Below are 22,510 nucleotides of genomic sequence, written 5' to 3'. Positions count from 1 at the left end.
TGCTTTCATGCTTTTGTATCTTCTGCCTGATGGGAGAGGGGAGAAGAGAGAATATCCAGGGTGGGTGGGGTCTTTGATTATGCCAGCTGCTTTGCTGAGGTAGCGAGGTGTAGACAGAGTCCATGGAGGGGAGGCTGGTTTCCGTGATGTGCTGAGCTGTGTCCACAACTCTCTGCAGTTTCTTACAGTCTTGGGCAGAGTAGCTGCCACACTAAGCCTTGGTGCATCCAGGTAGGATGCTTTCTATGGTGCATCTATTAAAAATTGGTGAGGGTCAACGGGGACATGCCAAATTTCTCTAGCTTCCTGAGGAAGCAGAGATGCTGGTGAGCTTTCTGCACGTGGCAAGGCCCTGTAGCAGCAGATGTGTGAGCACCGTGCTTTCTCATGGTGTCAGTTTAAAGCTCATTCGCTGGTCTCCTTCAGATAGCCCCCAGTTCTTTTCATCTAGAAATGTGCACAATGCCAGGAGTACCATGTACAGTTTTGGTCGCCCCGTTACAGGAAAGACATCATTAAACTGGAAAGAGTGCGGAGAAGATTTACGAGGACATTGCCAGGACTTGAGGGCCTGAGCTACAGGGAGAGGTTGGGCAGGCTGGGACCTTATTCCTTGGAATGTAGGAGATTGAAGGAGGTGTATAAAACCACGAGGAGCATAGATAGGGTGAATGCACACAGTCCTTTTCCCAGGGTTGGGGAATCAAGAACTAGGGGGCACAGGTTTAAGGTGAGAGGAGAAAGATTTAAAAGGGACCTGAGGGGCAAGTTCTTCACGCAGAGGGTGGTGGGTATATGGAACGAGCTGCCAGAGGAAGTGGTTGAGGCAGGTACAATAACATTCAAAAGACATTTGGACAAGTACATGGATAGGAAAGATTTGGAGGGGTATGGGCCAAATGCGGGCAAATGGGACTAGCTTGGTGGGCAATGGAGTCGGCATGGACGAGTTGGGCTGAAGGGCCTGTTTCCTGCTGTGTTACTTTGTGACTAGAAAGAAGTGGCAGCTTAATTGGTTAAATCGTCCTTGATGTAGTTATGTGGCAAAAGATGGATATGTGAGAGAAAATAGTGTTTCAGGGCTACTAGGAAATAAGTAGAGGGAGAACGGGATTGGTGAGATTGCTCTGCTGGGGGCTGGCATGGACCAGCTGGGCTGAATGGCCTCTTTTATCGCAATAGGAAGTAAGTCTGCATTTATACAATGGCCTTGGGACAATCCAAAGGAGCTGGAGGAACCTGTTCTGTCTTCCAACGAGATTGTGGCTGATCTGTAAAGTTAATTTACCCAACTTTGTCCTAAATCGCTTTGGTTAATAGAAACGTGAATCAGTACAGGTCCTCCCCAGGTTAGAACAGGGTTCCGTTCCTGTCAACTCTTTATAGCCCAGACAGTTCGCAAGTCGGAAATGCGGCCACAATCTGAGTTCCAACACGGTAGCAGATACCAGCAGCTGGCAAACCATCCACTGGTCTCCTGGAGCTGCACTCAATATGTACGGGATGTACAGAAGTCAGGTGTTTGTAACTTGGGGAGGTCCTATAATAAGGCCATAAGGTATAGGAGCAGAATTAGACCATTCAGCCCATCGAGTCTGCTCTCAATCATGGCTGATTTTTTTTTCAACCCCATTCTCCAGCCCCACCTCTGTAACCCTTAACCCCCTTACCAATCAAGAACCTATCAATCTCTGCCTAAAAATACACTCAATGACTTGGCCTCCACAGCCGTCTGTGGCAACGAATTCCTCAGATTCACCACCCTCTGGCTGGAGAAATTCCTCCTCATCTCAGTTTTAAAGGGACGTCCCTTTATTCTGAGGTTGTGTCCTTGGGTCCTAGACTCTCCCTCTGAATGAAACATCCTCTCCACGTCCTCTCTATCCAGGCCTTTCCGTATCCGGTAGGTTTCAATGAGGTCCCCCGTTCCTCATCCTTCTGAACTCCATCAAGTACAGGCCCAGAAACATCAAATGCTCCTCATACATTAACCCTTTCATTCCTGGGATCATTCTTATGAACCTCTTCTGGACCCTCTCCAGAACTGGCAATTTTGGGCCCTGTATCTTTCTTTATATACGGGGCCCAAAATTGCTCATAATGTTCCGATTAATAAGGTTAACACTTGATCTTCCATTGTTCATCTTTTATGGAAGAGAGTTCCAAAGCCTATACTAAGGAAATATTTTTTCAGTTGTTACAATGCAGGAGGCAAGGCAGCTAGTTTGTGCACAGCAAGATCTCCCAGCTATGAAGATCAGATGTTGGTTGATAAATAATGTCTAAAGGCCATGGCAGGAGAACTCTGAACTTTTCCTCAAAGTGGGCGTGTGATATCGTTAACACCCACCCGTGAGAGTAGACAGGACTCGGTCTGGGAGACGGCCTCTAATGGAACAGCACTCCTTCCAGTGCCATCCCTTTGTACTCAGGCTTGTGCCTCGAACACGGACTTTGGGTAGAGAACGGGACAGATGGGAGCAGCACTGACCTCTGCTTTAACCTCCTAAAAATCCGTGGACTCTTGATCTCGCTTTTCTACCTTGTCATGGCCCTTGAACCTTACTGTCTACCTGCACAGCACTTTCTCTGTAGCTGTAACACTAGATTCTGCATTCTGTTATTGCTTTTCCCTTGTACTACCTCGACGTATGTGTTTTGAAATGATCTGTATGGATGGCATGCAACTGTACCTTGGTACATGTGACAAGGATAGACCAATTACCAATTACTTAGCTGACAGTTGCCTGATCACAAACCTCGCTGATGGTTTTGAGGCCTTCAAGTTTTGAGTTCATTTTCCCCAGTTGCTGAACTCTATTTCTCCTCCATCTGCTTTGACCTCCCAGCAAACTGGGAGCGTCTGAATCATCTTGCCAGGAAACAGATGAGTCAAACTTGCAACAAGCTGAGGATGGGAACAGGCTCCGAGGAGAGCAGTGTGAATCTTGCCAAAATTGTAAAGGGTAGGTGTGTTTGTGTAGCTAATGAATAGCAGAAGGCTTCTCTGTGCTTTCCGCACTGCGCGATAATGGATGGCCTGCAATTCAGAGCAGGATTGTTCTTCGAGTCTTGTGTTTGGTGATGATGCATCTGCTGGAGAACTTCAGCACTCCCAGAGTAGAGACAAAAGATCACAGGTCCTACCAGGTTTCGAACACCTGACCTTGCGTACAGCCCGTACATATGATCGAACGTTTGGGAAGCTGGCAGGATGGATTTGCTGGGTGCTGCGGTGCTGCTGGGAACTTGGTTCACAGCCGCGTTTCCAACTTGCGAACTGCTCAGGTTATGGACCATTCACAGGAACAGAACCCTGTTGTAACCTGTACTTTCCAGAGGCAGGCTGCTCAAGCCCATGACATTTGGATCATGGTTTGTCTGTACCTCAACCCAGTTACCCACATTTGATCCCTCTCCCTCGATCTGGTCATTGACTTCAGGAAGGGGGAGGGGGTGGAGGTGCACACACTCCTGTTGACATCAGTGGTGCTGAGGTCAAGAGGCTTGAGAACTTCAAGTTCCCAGAAGTGAACATCACCAATAGCCTGGTCCTGGTCCAACCACGTAGATGTCATGGTCAAGAAAGCTCACCAGCGCCTCTGCTTCCTCAGGAGGGTAAAGAAATTTGGCATGTCGCCTTTGGCCCTCAAATTTTTATAGATGCACCATAGAAAGCATCCCATCCAGATGCATCACGGCTTGGTACGGCAGCTGCTGTGCCCGAGCCTGCAAGAAACTGCGGAGAGTTGTGGACACAGCCCAGCACATCACGGAAACCAGCCTCTCCTTTGTGGACTCTGCACTTCTCGCTGCGTCTGTAAACCCCCCACCCACCCTGGACATTCTCTCTTCTCCCCCCTCCCATCAGGCAGAAGATACAAAAGCCTGAGAGCACGTACCACCAGGCTTAAGGACAGCTTCTATCCTGCTGTTATAAGACTATTGAACAGTCTCTAGTATGACAAGATGGATTCTTGACCTCACATCCACCTTGTCACGGCCTTGCACCTTATTGTCTGCCTGCACTGCATCTTCTCTGTAGCTGTGACTTTTTTTCTTTTTCAATCTTTTTATTAATTTTCAAATTAATACAGAATGATACATATAACATTGGTAATTATACACGTAATACAAAGAGATCGGGAGGACAATCATGACATATATAGTCATAAAGAATAAAAAAAGATATATTCTAAGCCCTATGGTTTCTTAATTTTTTAAATTCTATTTACAGCATGGTAACAGGCCCTTCCGGCCCAATGAGTCTGTGCCGCCCATTTTAAACCCATATTAACCTACCCGTACGTCTTTGAAATGTGGGAGGAAACCGGAGCACCCGGAGGAAACCCACACAGACATGGGAGAATGTACAAACTCCTTACAGACAGTGATGGGAATCGAACCCCGATCGCTGGTGCTGTAATAGCGTTGCGCTAACCGCCACGCTACCGTGCCGAATATATTACAAAAATAAATCAAAACGAGAAAGAAAAAGATTTATTATATATAAAAAAACAAATTGAAAAAAATTATAAGTAATGAAACAAAACAAACTAGAAATAAATTTCAGAAGAAAAAAAACTGGACTGATATTTCTCGATGAACAAAGAGCATTATTATGTTGTCAACTCCGCTCCTCTAAGTTCAAAGATTATTGAAAAGGGATCTATATCATAGCTGTGACTCTCTATTCTGCATTCTGTTGTTGTTTTCCCTTGTACTACCTCGATGCACTGATGTGATGAAATGATCTGTATGGACGGCCTACAAAACAAAGTTTTTAACTGTACCTCGGTACATGTAACAATATTAAACTGATTTATCTCTCTGTGTCAGAAGATTCAATTGCCCCCAATGTCCACAGCCTTTTGGGGGAGATTTTCAGAGTTCAGCTGAGAGGAAATAAGTGCTTCCTGACCATTCAGCAGGCTCTGATTTTCAAGCTGAAGTTTATTGTCATGGGCATACATACTCAGGGTATAAATGTCTTTTACAAACATAAACTTCATAAATTTACATTAAAATAACCTGCACGACAAAATAAACATAACAGCATTGGTGCAAGTTGAGGGAAATAACGTCCGAGGTAGAATTAAAGTTTTTCAGGTCAGTCCAAGAACCTGAGGGCAGTGGGGAAGAAGCTGTTGTTGAACCTTGAGATGTGGGTCTTCGGGCTCCTGGACCTCCTGCCCGATGGCAGCTTCGAGAAGAAGGCATGGTCCTGACGGTGGGGGTTCTTGGTGATGGATGCCGCTTCCTGAGACATCGCACCTTGTAGATGTCCTCGGTGGGGAGAGCTGTACCCACGATGGAACTGGCTGAGTCCACCGCTCTGTAGCCTCTTGCGTTCCTGTGCATTGGATTTCGTGCACCCGGCCGTGATGCAACCAGTCAGAATGATTTCTTTAGAAGTTTGGCAGCCTTCTTGCTCCCTTATTTTTTTGAATTACCCACAAACATTATATCAGCTGCTAGGTGATTTTTATAGTGTTGGAATTGGTATTGGTTTATAATTGTCACTTGTACCGAGGTACAGTGAAAAACTGGTCTTGCATACCGATCGTACAGGTCAATTCATTACCCAGTGCAGTTACATTGAGTTAGTACAGACTGCATTGATGTAGTACAGGCAAAAACAGTAACAGTACAGAGTAAAGTGTCACAGCTACAGAGAGAGTGCAGTGCAATTGTCGTCCCGAAATTAATTTTCCCCTTCTGTCCGCTGTAAGTAACACAGAGCCACGAGGTCAATTCAAACAAATACCTTTATTAGCAGTGCACCGCTAGGAGAATTCTCTTCAGCACTCACTAAGAGTCGCTTCCCGAGTTCTCCCCACACAAAGGGCAGACATATTTATACAGGAATTGTCACGCACATCCCATGCAAACGGCGCCGCGAGTTTCGGTCAAGCTATAGAGATCCCGAGACAGCTATCACACCTCTTGTCTTAGTATAATTGAGTTATAATCAAGGCTTTCAAAGGCAGGTATCACCCTTCATTGTTCAGACCAAGCCTTCACCTCAATGTTAATTACACCCAGTATCGCCACCGTCTGACATATCGGAATGGTCCGTTACCCGAAACAAAGGCAGTTAACATACTTAACATTCCAACCTAACTAGTGGGTCAGCAGCTTGCTAGTCCTTGCTAGAGAAATATAAATGCATATATATATATATATATTTTGTTTACCAGTTATAGGTATGGTTGCAATTCTTAACCCTTCACTTCCTCACAATAAGGTGCAAGATCAAAAGGTAGGTTATCCTTTAATTCCTAAAACATCACTTAGTTCACTGCTTCATTTTCTGATCTTAAGGGAATAGATCCCAAGTTTATGGACCAAGATAATTCTAGTAGGTTTACATTGTATTCCTCTACAATCAATATTATATTAGTGCATATCCTCAGGTGCCGTACTGAGAGTGCTTGCTCAGATAGATGTTAAAGATCTCAAGAGAACCAGAGATGTTCTTCCCAGTATTGTGGTAAATGTTTATCCTACAACCAACATTACTGAAAGTTGTGGTCTAGTAGCTAAAACATCAGTGTTTGTGGGACGGTACAGCACATTATCCTAGTCTACAGTGTACTGCATTGGCTGTGAAGGACTTTGATATGTTCTGATATGATGAAAGGCATCCAGCTCTGAGGAATTGGTTTATTATTGTCACATGTATCGAGATACAGTGAAAAGCTTTTGCTTGCGTGCCATCCAGACAGATCATTCTGAGGCAGTAAAAAGGAATACAGAATATAGTGTTACAGTTACAGAGAAAGTGCAGTGCAGGCAGACAAAGTGCAAGGGCTACAAGGTAGATTGGGAGATCAAAAGTTCATCTTTAGTCTATGAGAGGTCCATTCAAGAGTCTGATAACAGTGGGATAGAAGCTGTCCTTGAGCCTGGTGGTGTGTGTTGTCAGGCTTTTGTACTTTCTGCTCAACTGGAGGGGTGAGAAGAGAGAATGACCGAGGAGGGTTACTATGACTGGGCTCCAGAATACGTTCCTTATTTTCTTCACAAACTTGCATATTACTAGGCCATTCAGCCCTTCAAACCTACTCCACCATTCAATAGGGTCAAGACTGAACTGATTGTAACGTCAACTCGCCATTCCAAACTGCAGGGTAACCTTTTACTCCATTGCTTCAAGAATCAAGAACTCATCCACCTCCCTGTCTCCAGTGCTCTCTGAGGAAGAGAGTTCCAGAGACTCACAACCCTATGGAGGAAAAATTTCATCTCCACTCTTGTTGAAATGAGCAGCCCCTTATTTTAAAGCAGTGATTCCTTGTGCTTTCTCCTACAAGAGGAAGCCTTCTCTCTACATCCACCCTATCAAGACCTCTTAAATGCTCCAATCAAGTTCCTCCTTTCACTTCTAAGCTTCAGCAGATACAAGTGTAGCCTGTCCAACCTTTCTTCATAAGACAACTTAGTCATTCACCCCACACACCAGTGGCGATGCAGTCCTTGGTTAGCGCCTTTTGGTCATCAATTCTTCAGTTGAAACAGGATTTGAGAACTTGGCAAAGCTGAACAGATCACCCAGACATAACTTGGTTGCTCTTTAGAGATTATACAACGTGTCTCTAATCTTAGATTTGATGCTAATTGATTAAAAAGTGAGATTTCAATGTGGGGACAACTTTTTTTTTGCACTGTGTCCATTATCACCCAGGGACTGGTGGTACAAGTGCAGAGCCCCAGTTGCTGGGAAGATGTAACTGCATTGTGAAAAGTTTACATAGGCAGATTCTATAATAAATGAAGGCAAAGACAATAGGACAGGATTAACATTGTGTCATGTTAAAAACGGAACATGGATCTAAGACTCTTGTACCGTTTTGCGTTAACTTCGCTCTGTCTGTAATTGACAGGATGGTGTTTATCGATGGCTGCAACACTCTGTGGACTGGTTTGCTGATGTGATTGGGGTCCCCAGTGTAAGGAAATATAATACTGTCCTCTTTGGGGGTGAGTATAAGACAAGATACAAGATAAGATATCTTTATTAGTCACATGTACATCAAAACACACAGTGAAATACATCTTTTTGCGTAGTGTTCTGGGGGCAGCCCGCAAGTGTCGCCACGCTTCCGGTACCAACATAGCATGCCCACAACTTCCTAACCCGTACGTCTTTGGAATGTGGGAGGAAACCGGAGCACCCGGAGGAAACCCACACAGACACGGGGAGAACGTACAAACTCCTTACAGACAGCGGCGGGAATTGAACCCGGGTCGCTGGTGCTGTAAAGCGTTATGCTAACCACTACACTACCGTGCATGCCCTCTTTTTACCTCTTTGTAGGTGGCTGTGCTGTACAATGTTCTTAAAACATTGCAAGGACACAATAGTACAACTTGGGTTTAATGGTGGTGCTTTATTGAGTGTATATAACCCCTAATATTATTATTTACGTGACTGTAACACGTATGGCAGTGTAACACAACATGGTTTTAGAGCGATGTGGAATTGGGGTGGGATCGGGCGGGATTTGTTGAACACAGGAAATCAGGAGTAGGCCACTCAGCCCTTTGAAACTACCCCACCATTCCATACGATCATGGCTGCTCTGTCCCGGGCCTCAACTCTTCTTCTGTGCCAGTTCCCCAAAGCCCTCAATCCCCTGATCTTTCATAGATTTATCTACCTTCAGTGATCTGGCCTCCACAACCCTCCAGGTCAGAGAATTCCAGAAATTCACCCCCTTCTGTGAGAAATAATTCGTTTAGCTGCAGATCTTTCAGCATTTCTGCTCGTTGTCCAAAGGAACATTGGGATGGTTGGATAATTGGCCTCTTGTGTGTAGGTAAGTGGTAGAATCTGGGGGGAGCTGATGGGGAATAAATGGGATTGGTGTTTGATGGTCAGCATGGACTCGATGGGCAGAAGGGCCTGCTCTCTGTGCTCTGACTCTGAGGCTGACCCGGTGCTTAGAGCCTGGGACCCAAGCTGTGTTGATGTGGGAAGGTGGAACGGGACACTGGAACTGGAAATTGGCTGTGTGGGAGAAGACAGAGAGTGGTAGTGGACGATTGTTTCTCAGACTGGAGGCCTGTGACTAGTGGTGTGCCTCAGGGATCTGTGCTGGGACCGTTGTTGTTTATTGTCTATATCAATGATCTAGATGATAATGTGGTAAATTGGATCAGCAAGTTTGCTGATGACACTAAGATTGGAGGCGTTGTGGACAGCGAGGAAGGCTTTCAAAACTTGCAGAGGGATCTGGACCAACTGGAAGAATGGGCCAGAAAATGGCGGATGGAATTTAATGCAGACAAATGTGAGGTGTTGCATTTTAGAAGGACAAAATCAAGGTAGGACAAACACAGTAAATGGTAGGGCACTGAGGAGTGCGGAGGAACAAGGGATCTGGGAGTTCAGGTACATAATTCCCTGAAAGTGGCGTCGCAGGTAGACAGGGTTGTAAAGGCAGCTTTTGGCATCCTGGCATTCATAAATCAAAGTATTGAGTATAGGAGTTGGGATGTTATGGTGAGGTTGTATAAGACATTGGTGAGGCCAAATATGGAGTATTGTGTGCAGTTCTGGTCACCTAACTATAGGAAGGATATCAGTAAGATTGAAAGAGTGCAGAGGAGATTTACTAGAATGTTGCCGGGTCTTCAGGAGTTGAGTTACAGGGAAAGATTGAACAGGTTAGGACTTTATTCCTTGGAGCATAGAATAATGAGAGGAGATTTGATAGAGGTTTACAAAATAATGAGGGGTATAGACAAAGTTAATGCGAGTAGGCTCTTTCCACCTAGATTAGGAGAGATAAGTACAAGAGGACATGGCTTTAGGGTGAAAGGTTTAGGGGGAACATTAGGAGGAACTTCTTCACTCAGAGAGTGGTGGGATTGTGGAACGAGCTGCCATCTGACGTGGTAAATGCGGGCTCACTCTTAAGTTTTAAGAATAAATTGGATAGATACATGGATGGGAGAGGTCTGGAGGGTTATGAACTGGGTTCAGGTAAATGGGACTAGCAGAATAAAGTTTCGGCACAGACTAGAAGGGCCAAATGGCCTGTTTTCTTTGCTGTAGTGTTCTATGGTTCTACTGGTGCTCGTCCGATGAGACAATCACATCAGATGCCTGGCCAGTGTTTGGAGAACTCCCACCAGCACAGTTTGGAACAAGAGGACAACACCACTTAAACCTGTGTGGAAGCAACAACTTACCTCACAAGACAGCAGAATCCACTCCAGGTCTTCCAAGTCTGTTCACTGGCAATCACTTACCTACCAGTCCAGGTGAATCTGCTCCAGGTCTTCAAGGTCTAGCAAGGAGAAGATACTTACCATCCAGTCCAGGAGAATCCACTCCAGGTCATACAGGTCTGACCCTAAACAATAACTAACCTGGTGGCTCCACTTCAAGAACGAAGAGTTCCCGCCGCGTATCTCGGAAATGTGGCAAGAGGGCTGGGCTGCAGACGAGGCTGAAAAAGCGTGGTTACAAGACCCCCCCGCCCCAGCATACTGCTAGCTAACATCCAGTCCGTTGAGAACAAAGTTGGTGAACTAAGGGCAACACTGACCTACCAAAGGGAACTGAGGGACTGTTGTGTACTGTGCCTCACTGAAACCTGGCTCACACCTGCCTCACCTGACTCTGCTATCCAACGTGACGGCTTCTCAGTTCATCGAGTCCTCAGGCAAAGTTAAAGGCAGAGAGGTCTGCTTCTTAATCAATAACTTGTGGTGCTCGGACGTGACAGTCCTGGCGAGCTCCTGCTCACCCAGCCTGGAATCTCTAACGGTGAAGTGTCGACCATTCTATCTGCCAAGGGAGTTCGCTTCAGCTATCCTGATGGCAGGCTACGTCCCACCACAGGCGGACATGAAGCCTGCATTCAATGAGCTATACTGGGTGGTCAACAACCTTGAGACAGGGTACCCTGAGGCCCTCTTCATCATTGCAGGGGACTTCAATCAGGCCAACCTCAAGAGTATGTTACCGAAATACTATCAGCACATCTCGTGCTCCACCAGGGGCGGCAACACCCTTGACCACTGCTATACAACCATCAAAGATGCCTTCCGAGCCACCCCTCGTCCTCACTTTGGGAAATCAGACCACCAGGCTGTGCTCCTCCTCCCTGCATACAAACAGAAACTGAAGCGGGAAGATCCGGTACAGAGAGTCGTGCAGTGCTGGTCTGAGGAAGCAGATGAGCTCCTATGTGACTACTTTGAGACAGTGGACTGGTCCATGTTCAAAGACTCAGCTGCCAGCCTTGATGAGTATGCCACCACCATCACAGACTATCAGCAAGTGTGTGGCGGACTGTGTACCAAAGAGGACAATACGATGTTCCCAAACAGGAAACCATGGATGAACCGGGAGATCCACTCCTTGCTGAAGTCAAGGACTGCTGCACACAAATCTGGTGATCCTGATCTGTACAAGAAATCGAGGTATGACCTTCGGAATGCTATCAGGGATGCCGAGAGGCAATAGCAACTCAAAATAGAGTCCCAGACCAGCCTTCAGTTATGGCAGGGCTTACATGCCTTAACAGGCTACAAGACGAAGACGGGCTGCATAGCTAACAACAGCGCATCCCTTCCTGATGAGCCTAACGCATTCTATGTGCGTTTTGAACAGAAGGGAAGTGGATTGTCACCACCCACCCTGACAGCCACCAATGCAGCTGAACCTGTGATCACAGTGGAGGACGTAAGATCAGTCTTCCGGAGAGTGAACATGAGGAAAGCACCTGGCCCAGATGGTGTCCTGGGCCGCGTGCTCAGATCTTGTGTTGATTAGCTGGCAGAAGTATTTACAGACATGTTCAACCTCTCCCTGCTTCGATCTCGGGTTCCCTCCTGTTTTAAGACCACTATCATCCCGGTACCAAAGAAAAGCAAGGTAACATGTCTCAATGACTGCTGACCAGTGGCTCTGACATCCACCATCATGAAGTGCTTTGAGAGGTCGGTCATGGCACACATCAACTCCAGCCTACCAGACAATCTCGACCCATTGCAATTCGCCTATCGGCAAAACAGGTCTACAGCGGATGCCATCTCCCTGGTCCTACACTCAGCTCTGGAGCATCTGGACAGTAAAGACACATATGTTAGACTATTGTGTATTGACTACAGTTCTGCCTTCAATACAATAATTCCAAGCAAGCTTGTCACCAAATTCCGAGACCTAGGAGCCACTTATGAATCCAGTTAGCTGGCTCTCCCTGGATTATGTTAATTTATGTTTGTAATGTACTGCTGTGGCAAAAAGCCAATTTTCATGGCATTTACACCCTTATCAACTTGAACTTGATCCCTTGTGATCTAACGTTCCAGACTAGCCTACCATGCAGGACCTTTTCAAAGACCTTGCAAAAGTCCATATAGATAACATCCACTGCCCTGTCCTGCTCTGTCCTCTTGGTCACATGGGATGCCCATCGATGACGCAGGCTGCATGACACGTGCTTCATTCCTTTCTCCCCAGGGCTCATTGGATCCATCTTCTCGGTGCTGCAGTTCGTCGTCTCTCCAGTAACCGGCGCTGCCTCTGACTACTTTGGCCGCAGGATGTTGATGCTGGTGACCACGGTAGGTTTGTCCGTGCTGCCTGCGCGGAGTTTGCACGTTCTCCCTGTGACCGCGTGGGTTTCCCTCCCCCAGTTTCCTCCCACAACCCAAAGACATCAATTCCCAATCCCATTCCCGTTCTGACCTATCTGTCTGAGGTCTCCTCCGCTGCTGTAGTGAGGTCCAACGTAAACCAGAACAACAACGTCTTATCTTCCATCTGGGCACTTTGCAACCTGCTGAAGTGAACATTGAATCTTCCACCTTCAGGTAAAGTCTCAATGTTTTCCATTATCAGTTTGTGTCCCTTCCTCACCGCACCCTCTTTACAATGCCTCACTAATGGTCAGTTAAGGTTCTGCCTTAACCAACCTCCACATCTCTTCCCACCACCCAGCTCTGCTTTTAAACTGCAAACCTCCCTTTCTTTTCTCCCCGTCTCCCCCTCACCTCCCCAGTTCTGAGGAAGGGTCCTCGACCCACCACGTTAACTGGTTCCTTCTACCCACTGATGCTGCCTGACTGGCTAAGCTCTTCCATCCTTTCTGTTTTTGCTCCAAAGACCTGCTGGTTGATGGGTTAATTGGCCACTGTACGTTACCCCTAGTGTGTAGGTGAGTGGTAGAACCTGGGGAGAATAAGACCATAAGACAAAGGAGCAGAAATCGGCCATTCGGCCCATCGAGTCTGCTCCGCCATTCTATCATGAGCTGATCCATTCTCCCATTTAGCCCCACTCCCCCGCCTTCTCACCATAACCTTTGATGCCCTGGCTACTCAGATACCTATCAACCTCTGCCTTAAATACACCAATGACTTTCCCTCCACAGCCACCCGTGGCAACAAATTCCACAGATTCACCGCTCTCTGGCTAAAGAAATTTCTCCGCATCTCTGTTCTGAATGGACGCCCTTCAATCCTGAAGTCGTGCCCTCCTGTACTAGACTCCCCTACCATGGGAAACAACTTCGCCACATCTATTCTGTCCAGGCCTTTAAACATTCGAAATGTTTCTATGAGCACCCCCCTTATTCTTCTGAACTCCAAGGAGTACAGCCCAAGAGCCCAATGAATAAAATGGGATTGGTGTAATTGGTTGGCATGGATGGGCTGAAGGGCCTCTTACTATGACTCTGAGGTTTGGAGACTGCAACCAGGGCAGTGTTGATGTGGGAAGGTGAACAGACTATCTCATTAGAGAACAGAACTCCCAGCAGCACTGTTTAGAAGGCAGAGCAAGCTTCTGACTGAGGTGGGATTGTTATTACCTGGCTGCAGAGTTCTCACTGGAGACGCAAGAGACTGCTGATCCTCCTGATCTGCCCAGTCCCTCCTACACCCACCGCAGCCCCCCCATCACCCTGTCTCTTTCTCCTCCTCCACCCACCCCATCTGCCCATCACCCACTGGGTCCCCTCCCCCCACTGTTCCCCTCTGCCCTCCCCACCTCCCTCATTTGTTTCCACGCCCCACCTTCCTCTCCCATCAGACTCCACCATCTGCGGCCCTTTGTTGCCTCCACCCATCACCTCCCAGCCTCTGTCGCTGTCTCCACCCCTCCCTCCTCCACCTGCCTATCACCTCTCCTCATCAGGATCCAGCCTTCACTCCACCCCTTCCCCTCACCTCTGTATACTGACTCTCTCCCCTCTACTCTTCCAGTCCAGATGAAGGGTCTCGACCCAAAGCGTCAATTGTCCATTTCCCTCCACAGATGCTGCCTGACCCGCTGAGTTCCTCCAGTATCTTGTTTGTTGCTCCAGAGTGCTTGAGTCTGGAGACCACTGCAATGAAGGAATTAAATTCAGATAATTAAATAGTCTGGAATAAAAAGTTGGCATCAGAAATAGTGACCACAGAACTACTAGAATAGAAACAGAAAATGCTGGAAACACTCAGCGGGTCAGGCAGCATCTGTGGAGAGAGAAACAGGGTTGATATTTCTGTTTAGAGACTCTCAATCTTTAACGGATTCGTCAAACAAAATCTCCCTTTCATAAGTGGAAGGTTTTCACCTTTGAGCTTCACACTGAACTGAATCATTAATAATGTCTCTCCCTCACAGATGCTGCCTGACCTGCTGAGCATTTCTTGTCTTAATTTCAGATTTCCAGCTTTTGCAGTTTATTTTATTTATATTTTCACAAAACTGCTGGATTTTTATAAAAGCCCATCTCATTCACTAATATCCTTCAGGGACGTACTTCTGCCAACTTCACTCAGCCTGGAAGACATGAGTCCAGGCACTCAACATTCTGGATGGGTAAACCTCTCACTTCGTATTGAGAAACTACAGGACCTTGGTGGTATCTTCATGGGTTGACCTACAGTGGTTCAGCAAGGCAGCTCAGCACTGGTTCTCAAGGGCATTTACAGGAGGCAGTAACTGCCTTTGTGTGGTGGCCACTTCCACAAGAAAACAATGGAACCACCTCCATACTCTGGGACTGTTGAGGTCCACCGGTTCCCGGTTTTATTGGCTATAACGTGTTTTAATCATCCTTAGTTAGCATGGATCCCAGTGTGGATAGTGTAGAGGTTGCCAAAGGACACAGCTTGATACAGATCAGTTGCAGATATGGGCGGAGAAACAGCAGATGGAGTTTAATCCGGCCAAGTGTGAGGTGTTGCACTTTGGGAGATCAAATGTTAGGGGAGAGTACACAGTTAATGGCAGGACCCTTAACAGTGTTGATGTACAGAGGGATCTTGGGGTCTAAGTCTATAGCTCTCTGAAAGTGGCTGAATAAATTGATAGGGTGGTAAAGAAGGCACATGGCATGCTTGCCTTTATTAGCTGAGGCACTGAGTTCAAGAGTCAGGAAATTATATTGCAGCTTTACAAAACTCTGGTGAGGCCGCATATGAAATATTGCATTCAGTACTGGTCACCCAATTATAGGAAGGATGTGGAGGCTTTGGAGAGGGTGCAGAAGAGGTTCACCAGGATGCTGCCTAGATTAGAGGGCACGTGCTATAAGGAGAGCTTGGACAAACTTGTTTTCTCTGGAGCGGCAGAGGCTGAGGGGAGACCAGAGAAGTTTATAAAATTATGAGAGGCGTAGATAGAGCAGACAGCCAGTATCTTTTTTAAAACTAGAGAGCATGAATTTAAAGTGAGAGCAGGAAAGTTCAAAGGAGATGTGCAGGGCAACTTTTTTTTACACAGAGAGTGGTGGGTGCCTGGAATGTGCTGCCAGGGGTGGTGGTGGAGGCATATACAATAGAGGCATTTAAGAGGCTCTTGGGTAGGCACGAGTGTGCAGAGAATGGAGGGATATGGACATTGTGTAGGCAGAAGGGATTAGTTAGGTGTTTAAATTACTAGCTTAATTAGTTCAGCACAACATTGTGGGCCGAAGGGCCTGTTACTGTGCTGTACTGTTCTATGTTCTATGTAACTATCTCAATGATGCTGAGTTGGTCTAATCTCTGTGAAATTGTCCCTAGTTTCTGTTCCATATTGCGTGTTAGGATCTGGTTGCCAGAATCAGGTTTATTGTCACTGACATTTGTTATGAAATTTGTTGTTTTGTGGCAGCAGTACAGTGCAAGACATAAAAAATTATTATAAGTTACAAAAATAAATAAATAGTGCAAAAGAGGAATAACGAGGTAATGTTCATGGGTTCATGGACCATTCAGAAATCTGATGGCAGAGGGGAAGAAGCTGTTCCTGAAACGTAGAGTGTGGGTCTTCAGGCTCCTGTACCTCCTCCCTGATGGTAGTAATGAGAAGAGGGCATGTCCTGGATGGTGAGGGTCCTTAGTGATGGATGCTGCCTTCTGGAGGAACTGCCTCTTGAAGATGTCCTCGATGGTGGGGAGGGTCGTGCCCATGATGGAGCTGGCTGAGTCCACAACCCTCTGCAGCCTCTTGCATTGGAGCCTGTGTACCAGGCAGTGATGCAATTGCACTTCCCTGAGAAGGAGCTGCTTAGGAATTCTGCTGGTGTTTGGCTGGAGATCCCACAATGGGAGAAAGTGGAGAACTACAGAGTCTTGTAACCGTGGTGCAGTGGAGATGGTTTGACCCATCACACACATGCAGTCCCTTTGAAAGATCTATCCAAATTAGTCTCGCCACAGGAATGTTTTTCCTCAGTAAATTGGGATTGAGCTGGTGAAGGGGCTGTTAATGTGTGACGCTTGAGCTGGAGGGGAGCTGGAAGTTATCTGTTTTCCTATTTGTGCTCAGTGGTGGCATCCTTGCTGTGGAATCCGGTCCCGGTCCCATGCAAGAACTGAGACTGACCGAATGTTCACGGACTGCAGAAGGCAGCTCGACATTGGGTCCTCGGGTGTTTAGGGGTGGCAGTGACCTCATTGTTCTGAAGCATCATTTCCAAACTCAAGGCAATGGTAAACAGAAATGTTGAAGTCAGAAAGAGGCCGTTCAGCCCATTGAACTGCTACTAGCAGTCCTACTGGTCCCACTCCCCGTAGCCCTGTGTTTTCTCTCCTCCAGTGCAGTACTGAGGGCGTGCTGGACTGTTGGAAATGCTGCCTTTCTGATAAACATAGAACCGAACAGCGCAGGAACAGGCCCTTCGGCCCATGATGTCTGTGCTGACCATGATGCCAAATTAAACTAAACCCTTCTGCCTGCATATGATCCATATCCCTCCGTTCCCTGCCTGTTCATGTGCCTGTCTAAATGCCTCTGCTTCCACCCTCCACCCCTGGCAGCCCGTTCCAGGCACCCACCATTCTGCTATTTAAAAAGAAAATTCATCCTTTAAACTTTCCCCCTCACCTTAAACCTATGTCCTCTAGTATTTGATGTTTCCACCCTGCAGGCAATAGAATATCTACCTTATCCACGCCTCTTGTAATTTTATAAACTTCTATCAGGTCTCTCCTCAGCCTCTGACACTACAGAGAAGACAACCCAAGTATGTCCAACCTCTCCTTATAGCTCATACCCTCTAATCCAGGCAGTGAACCTCTTCTGCACCCCCCCCCCCCAAAGTCTCCACATCCTCCCCTCTAATGGGGTGACCAGAACTCCACTACAATATTACGTTAAAGATCCATGGGGTTGTCCTGGGTACACAGGAGACACAAGAGGCTACAATGCTGACATCTGGAGGAAAAACAAACTGCTGGAGGAACTCAGCGGGTCAGGCAGCATCTACAGAGGGAAATGGACAGTCGACGTTTTGGGTCGAGATCCTTCATCTGGACTGAAAGAAAGAGGGGAGATGAGGTGAAGGGAAGGGGTGGGGTTAGAGCTGGCAGGTGATAGGAGGATTCGGGTGGGGAGGGGTGATTGGCGGCTGGTGTCAGGTGGGGGAGGGAAGGGTGGAGGTAGCGACAGAGGCTGGGAGGGGATAGATGGAGGGAACGAAGGGCTGGAGATGGTGCAATCTGATGGGAAAGGACGGTGGAGAGTGGGAGCAATAGGGGCGGTGGGGAACCGTGCTAATGAACCTTTGCTCAGCACCTTTCTCTCCCACTCCCCAGGTCGGCCTCATTGTTTCGTACGGACTGTGGGCTCTCTCGAGGAGCTTCGGCATTTTCTTTCTGTCCCGAGTGGTAGGAGGGGTCAGCAAGGGGAACGTCAGCTTGTCGACGGCCATAATCGCTGACCTGCAGTCCCCCACGGCACGCAGCAAGGGCATGGTAAGGAGCTGGTGCAGAGGCAGGATCTGCTGGTGGAGGTAGCACTGAGTCATCTAAAGACACATGTGTACTGAGAGCCATAGAGTCATACAACATGGAAATAGACCCTTTGACCCAACATGTCCACGCTGACCAAGATTCCCATCCAAGCTAGTCCCATTCACTGTGTTTGGCCCATATCCTTCTAAACCTGCCCTCTCCATGTACCCGTCCAACTGTCTCTTAAGAGTTGTTGTACCTGCCTCAACCACTTCCTCTGGCAGCTCATTCCATAAACTGACCAACCTCTGGGTGTGTGTTTTTAAAAAAAAAACTGAGGTTCCTATTAAATCTCTCCCCTCTCACCTTAAACCTATGCCCTCTATTCCCCAACACTGGGAAAAAAACTGTGTGCATTCACCCTATCGATGCCCCTCATGATGCCCCTTATGCACCTCTATAAGATCACCCCTCAGTCTCCTACGCTCCAAGGCAAAGGGTCCTAGCCTGTCCAACCTTATAACTCAGTACCTCGAGTCCTGGCAACATCCTTGTAAATCTTTTCTGCACTCTTTCCAGTTTAATAACAACTTTCCTATATCATGGCGACCAAAACCATACACAATACTCTGTGCGGCCTCACCAAAGTCCTGTACAACTGTACACTTCTATACTTAACACCCTGGTTAAAGAAGGCCAGTGTGCCAAAAGCCTTCTTCACCACCCTGTCTACCTGTGACGCCACTTTCAGGGAACCATGGACTTGTACTCCTAGGTCCCTCTGTTCTACAACACGCCCCAGTCACTTTCCCTGAATACATTCATCTTCTACTTCAAAGGTACATGGACTGTTTTATCCCGTTTATGTTCTGCACCCCTCCTGAACCTCCTGTTTCTCCCTTCCCCTCAGGCAATGATCGGTGTGGCTTTCTCCCTGGGCTTCACCATTGGGCCCATGATTGGAGCCTTCCTTGGATCACGTGCTGGCAAGGATGAAGCCTTCTACGTCCAACCTGCGCTGCTGGCAATGACATTCGTGGTGTCGGATCTACTCTTCATCTTCTTCTTCCTCCCAGAGACCCTCCCAAGAGAGAAGCGGGTGAGGGGTTGGCAGTTTGGATAAGGGTGGGGGTGGGGGGGGGGGAATGAATTAGGGAAGGGAACGGGAGAAAGGGTGTGTAGGGATTCGGGGCAGGGTGTGTGCAGCTTATCAGGGAGATGGTGCAGGGTTGGGAAGAGATTGGTATTGGTTTATTATTGTCACTTGTGCCGAGGTACAGTGAAAAACCCATGGTGCCCATCTAAGCAAGTCCCATTTTCCCACGTTTGGCCCATCTCCCTCCAAACCTTTCCTGGCCACGTACCTGTCCAAATGTCTTTCAAATGTTGTTAATGTACCTGCCTCAACTACTTCCTCTGGCAGCTCATTCCATATACTGACCACCCTTTACGTGAAGAAGTTGCCCCTCAGTTGCCCCTTCTAAATCTTTCCTCCCTCACCTAAAACTCATGCCCTTTCCCTGGGAATGGTTTTTGATTCCCTTTCCCTGGGAATAAGACTGTGTGTGTTAACCCTGTCTATGCCCCTCATGATTTTATATACCTCTATCAGATCACTCCTAAGTCTCCAACGCTCCAAGGAATAAAGTCCTCGCCTGCCCAACCTCTCCCTGTAACTCAGGCCCTCGACTCCTGGCAATGTTCTCACAAATCTTCTCTGCGCTCTTCCCAGCTTAATGACGTCTTTCCTATAACAGGGCGACCAAAACTGAACACAAGGGTGTGGCCTCACCAATGTCTTGTCCAACTGCAATATAATGTCCCAACTCCTGTACTCAGTGCCCTGACCGATGAAGGCAAGTGTGCTACACTCTTCCTTCAACTCCCTGTCTACGTAGGGATGTCACTTTTAGGCAACTATGTACTTTTACTCCCAGGCAAACATTCCTGACAAATACATATTGCATCCTGTATTAGAATTATATCAGATGTGATACAGTTCGCACCCCTTGTAACTCATCACTGTGTAAACAGTGTCATGGTGACCTTCCATGGACTGCAACATCTGGGTAGACTAGTTTGCCAAGTAGGAAATCTTCCACTGCCTATTCAATCCACATCCAGATCCTGAACTACACGGTTCAATTTACTCCCTACAGTAATTTATTTCGAAACTGTTTGGTCTAAAATTTCTGCAAACACATTTTCCCTGGGTGTGTTCACTTGAAGCATTGTGCGAGGCCCTCGTACTTAGTTAATTTGCATAAAACTGTTTTTACTGACATCCATAAGTTGATTTTGTCCATAAGTTGGAAAGTGCACAAAGAATACACCATGGTAACCATATCTCCAAAGTATTGTAATTATTGGCATTAAAAGCACATGTGTTCAGTTCTGGTCACCTCATTATAGAAAGGATGTGGAAGCTTTAGAGAGGGTGCAGAGGATGCTGCCTGGATTGGAGAACATGTCTTATGAGGATAGGTCAAGCGAGCTAGGGCTGTTCTCTTTGTAGAGGAGGAGGATGAGAGGTGACTTGATAGAAGTGTACAAGATGATGAGAGGCATAGATTGAGTGGAAAGTCAGAGACTTTTTCCCAGGGTGACAATGGCTAACACGAGGGGACATAATTTTAAGGTGACTGGAGGAAGGTATAAGGGGGATTTCAGGGGTAAGTGTTTTACACAGAGTGGTGGGTGCGTGGAACGCACTGCCAGCAGAGGTTGTGGGGGCAGATACATTAGGGATATTTAAGAGTCTCTTAGATAGGCACATGAATGATAGAGAAATAGGGAGCTATGTGGGAGGGAAGGGTTAGATAGATCTTAGAGCAGGATAAAATGTCGGCACAACATTGTGGGCCAAAGAGCCTGTACTGTGCTGTAGTGTTTTATGTTCTAAGACTTCATTTAAAAAAAACAATTACTATGAGTGGAGAGAGAAGGAAACGAGTTTTGCTGTTCTTAGGAACGAATGTACATTATGTATGTCAGACTTCTGAATTTAATAATGTTAGAGGAGCCCCTTCATATGTGGGAGTGTTCATAAATCAGGCGTTCATAACCCAGGGATGGTCTGTATGGAACCGCCACAGGCTTAAATTTAACACCAGTGCATGGTGAAATGGAAATGACAAAGTCCAGGAGGGCATCAAGATCAAGTGAATATTTGTTTCTCCTGCAACATTCTCATTCTATGACACACTTTCTGGTTCCAGTGGAGTTCTTGACGTACTTGTTTCACTGAGACTACTTCTCAAGATGCTCAGCAGTAATGTTTTCATTTGAGACGGAGAACACAAGCCCTGCTGTTTCTTTCATTTCTGTTTCTATGAATCATCAAAGCAGACTGAGAATCTTCATAGGGCTTGAGAAATGCATACTGTTTCTTGTCATCATAATTCATAAAGGTGAGAGAAGGGTTCATTCTCTGATATTTATCCTCTTCGTTGTGTGATGTAGAGTCATACAGCATGGAAACAGGCCCTTCAGCCCAACTCATCCTTGCTGACCAAGATGTCCACCTAGGCAGGTCCCATTTGCCTGGGTTTGGTCCGTATTCCTCTAAACCCTTCCTATCCATTTACTTATCCAAATGTATTTTAAATGTCATTATTGTACCCGCCTCAATTACTTTCTCTGGCAGCTCGTTTTACCCTCTGTGTGAAGAAGTTGCTCCTAGGTTTCCTCAAATCTTTCCCCTGTCACCTTAAACTTATGCCCTCTAGTTCTTGATTCCCCAACCCTGGGAAAAAGACTATGTGCATTCACCCTACCTGTGCCCTTCATGACTTTATACACCTCTATAAGGTCACCTCTGTCTCCTACAAGGAATTAAGTCCTAGCCTGCCCAACCTCTCCTTGTAACATAGTCCCTTGGGTCCTGGCAATGTTCTCGTATATATCTGATGGAACTGTTCTGATCTCTGATTCAGTGAGACCAGGACTGATGCAGCCCCTTAGTTTTACTCATTCTACCCTCCTCCCTGCAACTCAAAACTAATTTGTTTTCTCTTTCTTACCCCCCAGTTCTGATGAAGGGTCTCAGACCGGAAGTATTAACTTGGTTTCTCTCTCCACAGATGCTGCCTAACCTGTTGAGTATCCCCAGCATTTATCTGTTGTAGTGTTAAGATTAGGGGTTCTTACACTTGACTCTGACTCTCCCCACAGATCTCCTCGGTCTCTTCTACCTTCCAGAATGCTGTGGACCTTCTCAGCCCAGTGGCACTGTTTCAATTCTCCGCCATCCAACGAAGGAGGGATTCTCCTTCTCCAGAAGGTGCGTTTATTCCTGATTTCCAGAAATCTTCTCCCTTGTCCTGTGTCTTACCCATTGTTG

The 22,510-nt window shown here is 46.8% G+C and overlaps 1 protein-coding gene across 1 annotated transcript in view; it reads left to right on the top strand.

The window, feature by feature from the left end:
• The window catches only part of mfsd10 (major facilitator superfamily domain containing 10), a 41,643-nt gene that overhangs the window by 3,794 nt on the left and 15,339 nt on the right, over positions 1–22,510 (top strand). The window contains exons 3-7 of the mRNA XM_052019363.1: positions 7,887–7,983; positions 12,482–12,585; positions 18,031–18,189; positions 19,079–19,267; positions 22,342–22,450. Coding sequence (XP_051875323.1) covers positions 7,887–7,983; positions 12,482–12,585; positions 18,031–18,189; positions 19,079–19,267; positions 22,342–22,450 — 658 coding nt within the window. The remainder of the gene's footprint in view (positions 1–7,886; positions 7,984–12,481; positions 12,586–18,030; positions 18,190–19,078; positions 19,268–22,341; positions 22,451–22,510) is intronic.

The sequence above is a fragment of the Pristis pectinata genome, chromosome 7, assembly GCF_009764475.1.
Source record: "Pristis pectinata isolate sPriPec2 chromosome 7, sPriPec2.1.pri, whole genome shotgun sequence".
Taxonomy (NCBI): Eukaryota; Metazoa; Chordata; class Chondrichthyes; order Rhinopristiformes; family Pristidae; genus Pristis; species Pristis pectinata.
The sequence above is the reverse complement of the archived record's forward strand: the minus strand, read 5'-3'. Positions and strand labels throughout refer to the sequence as shown.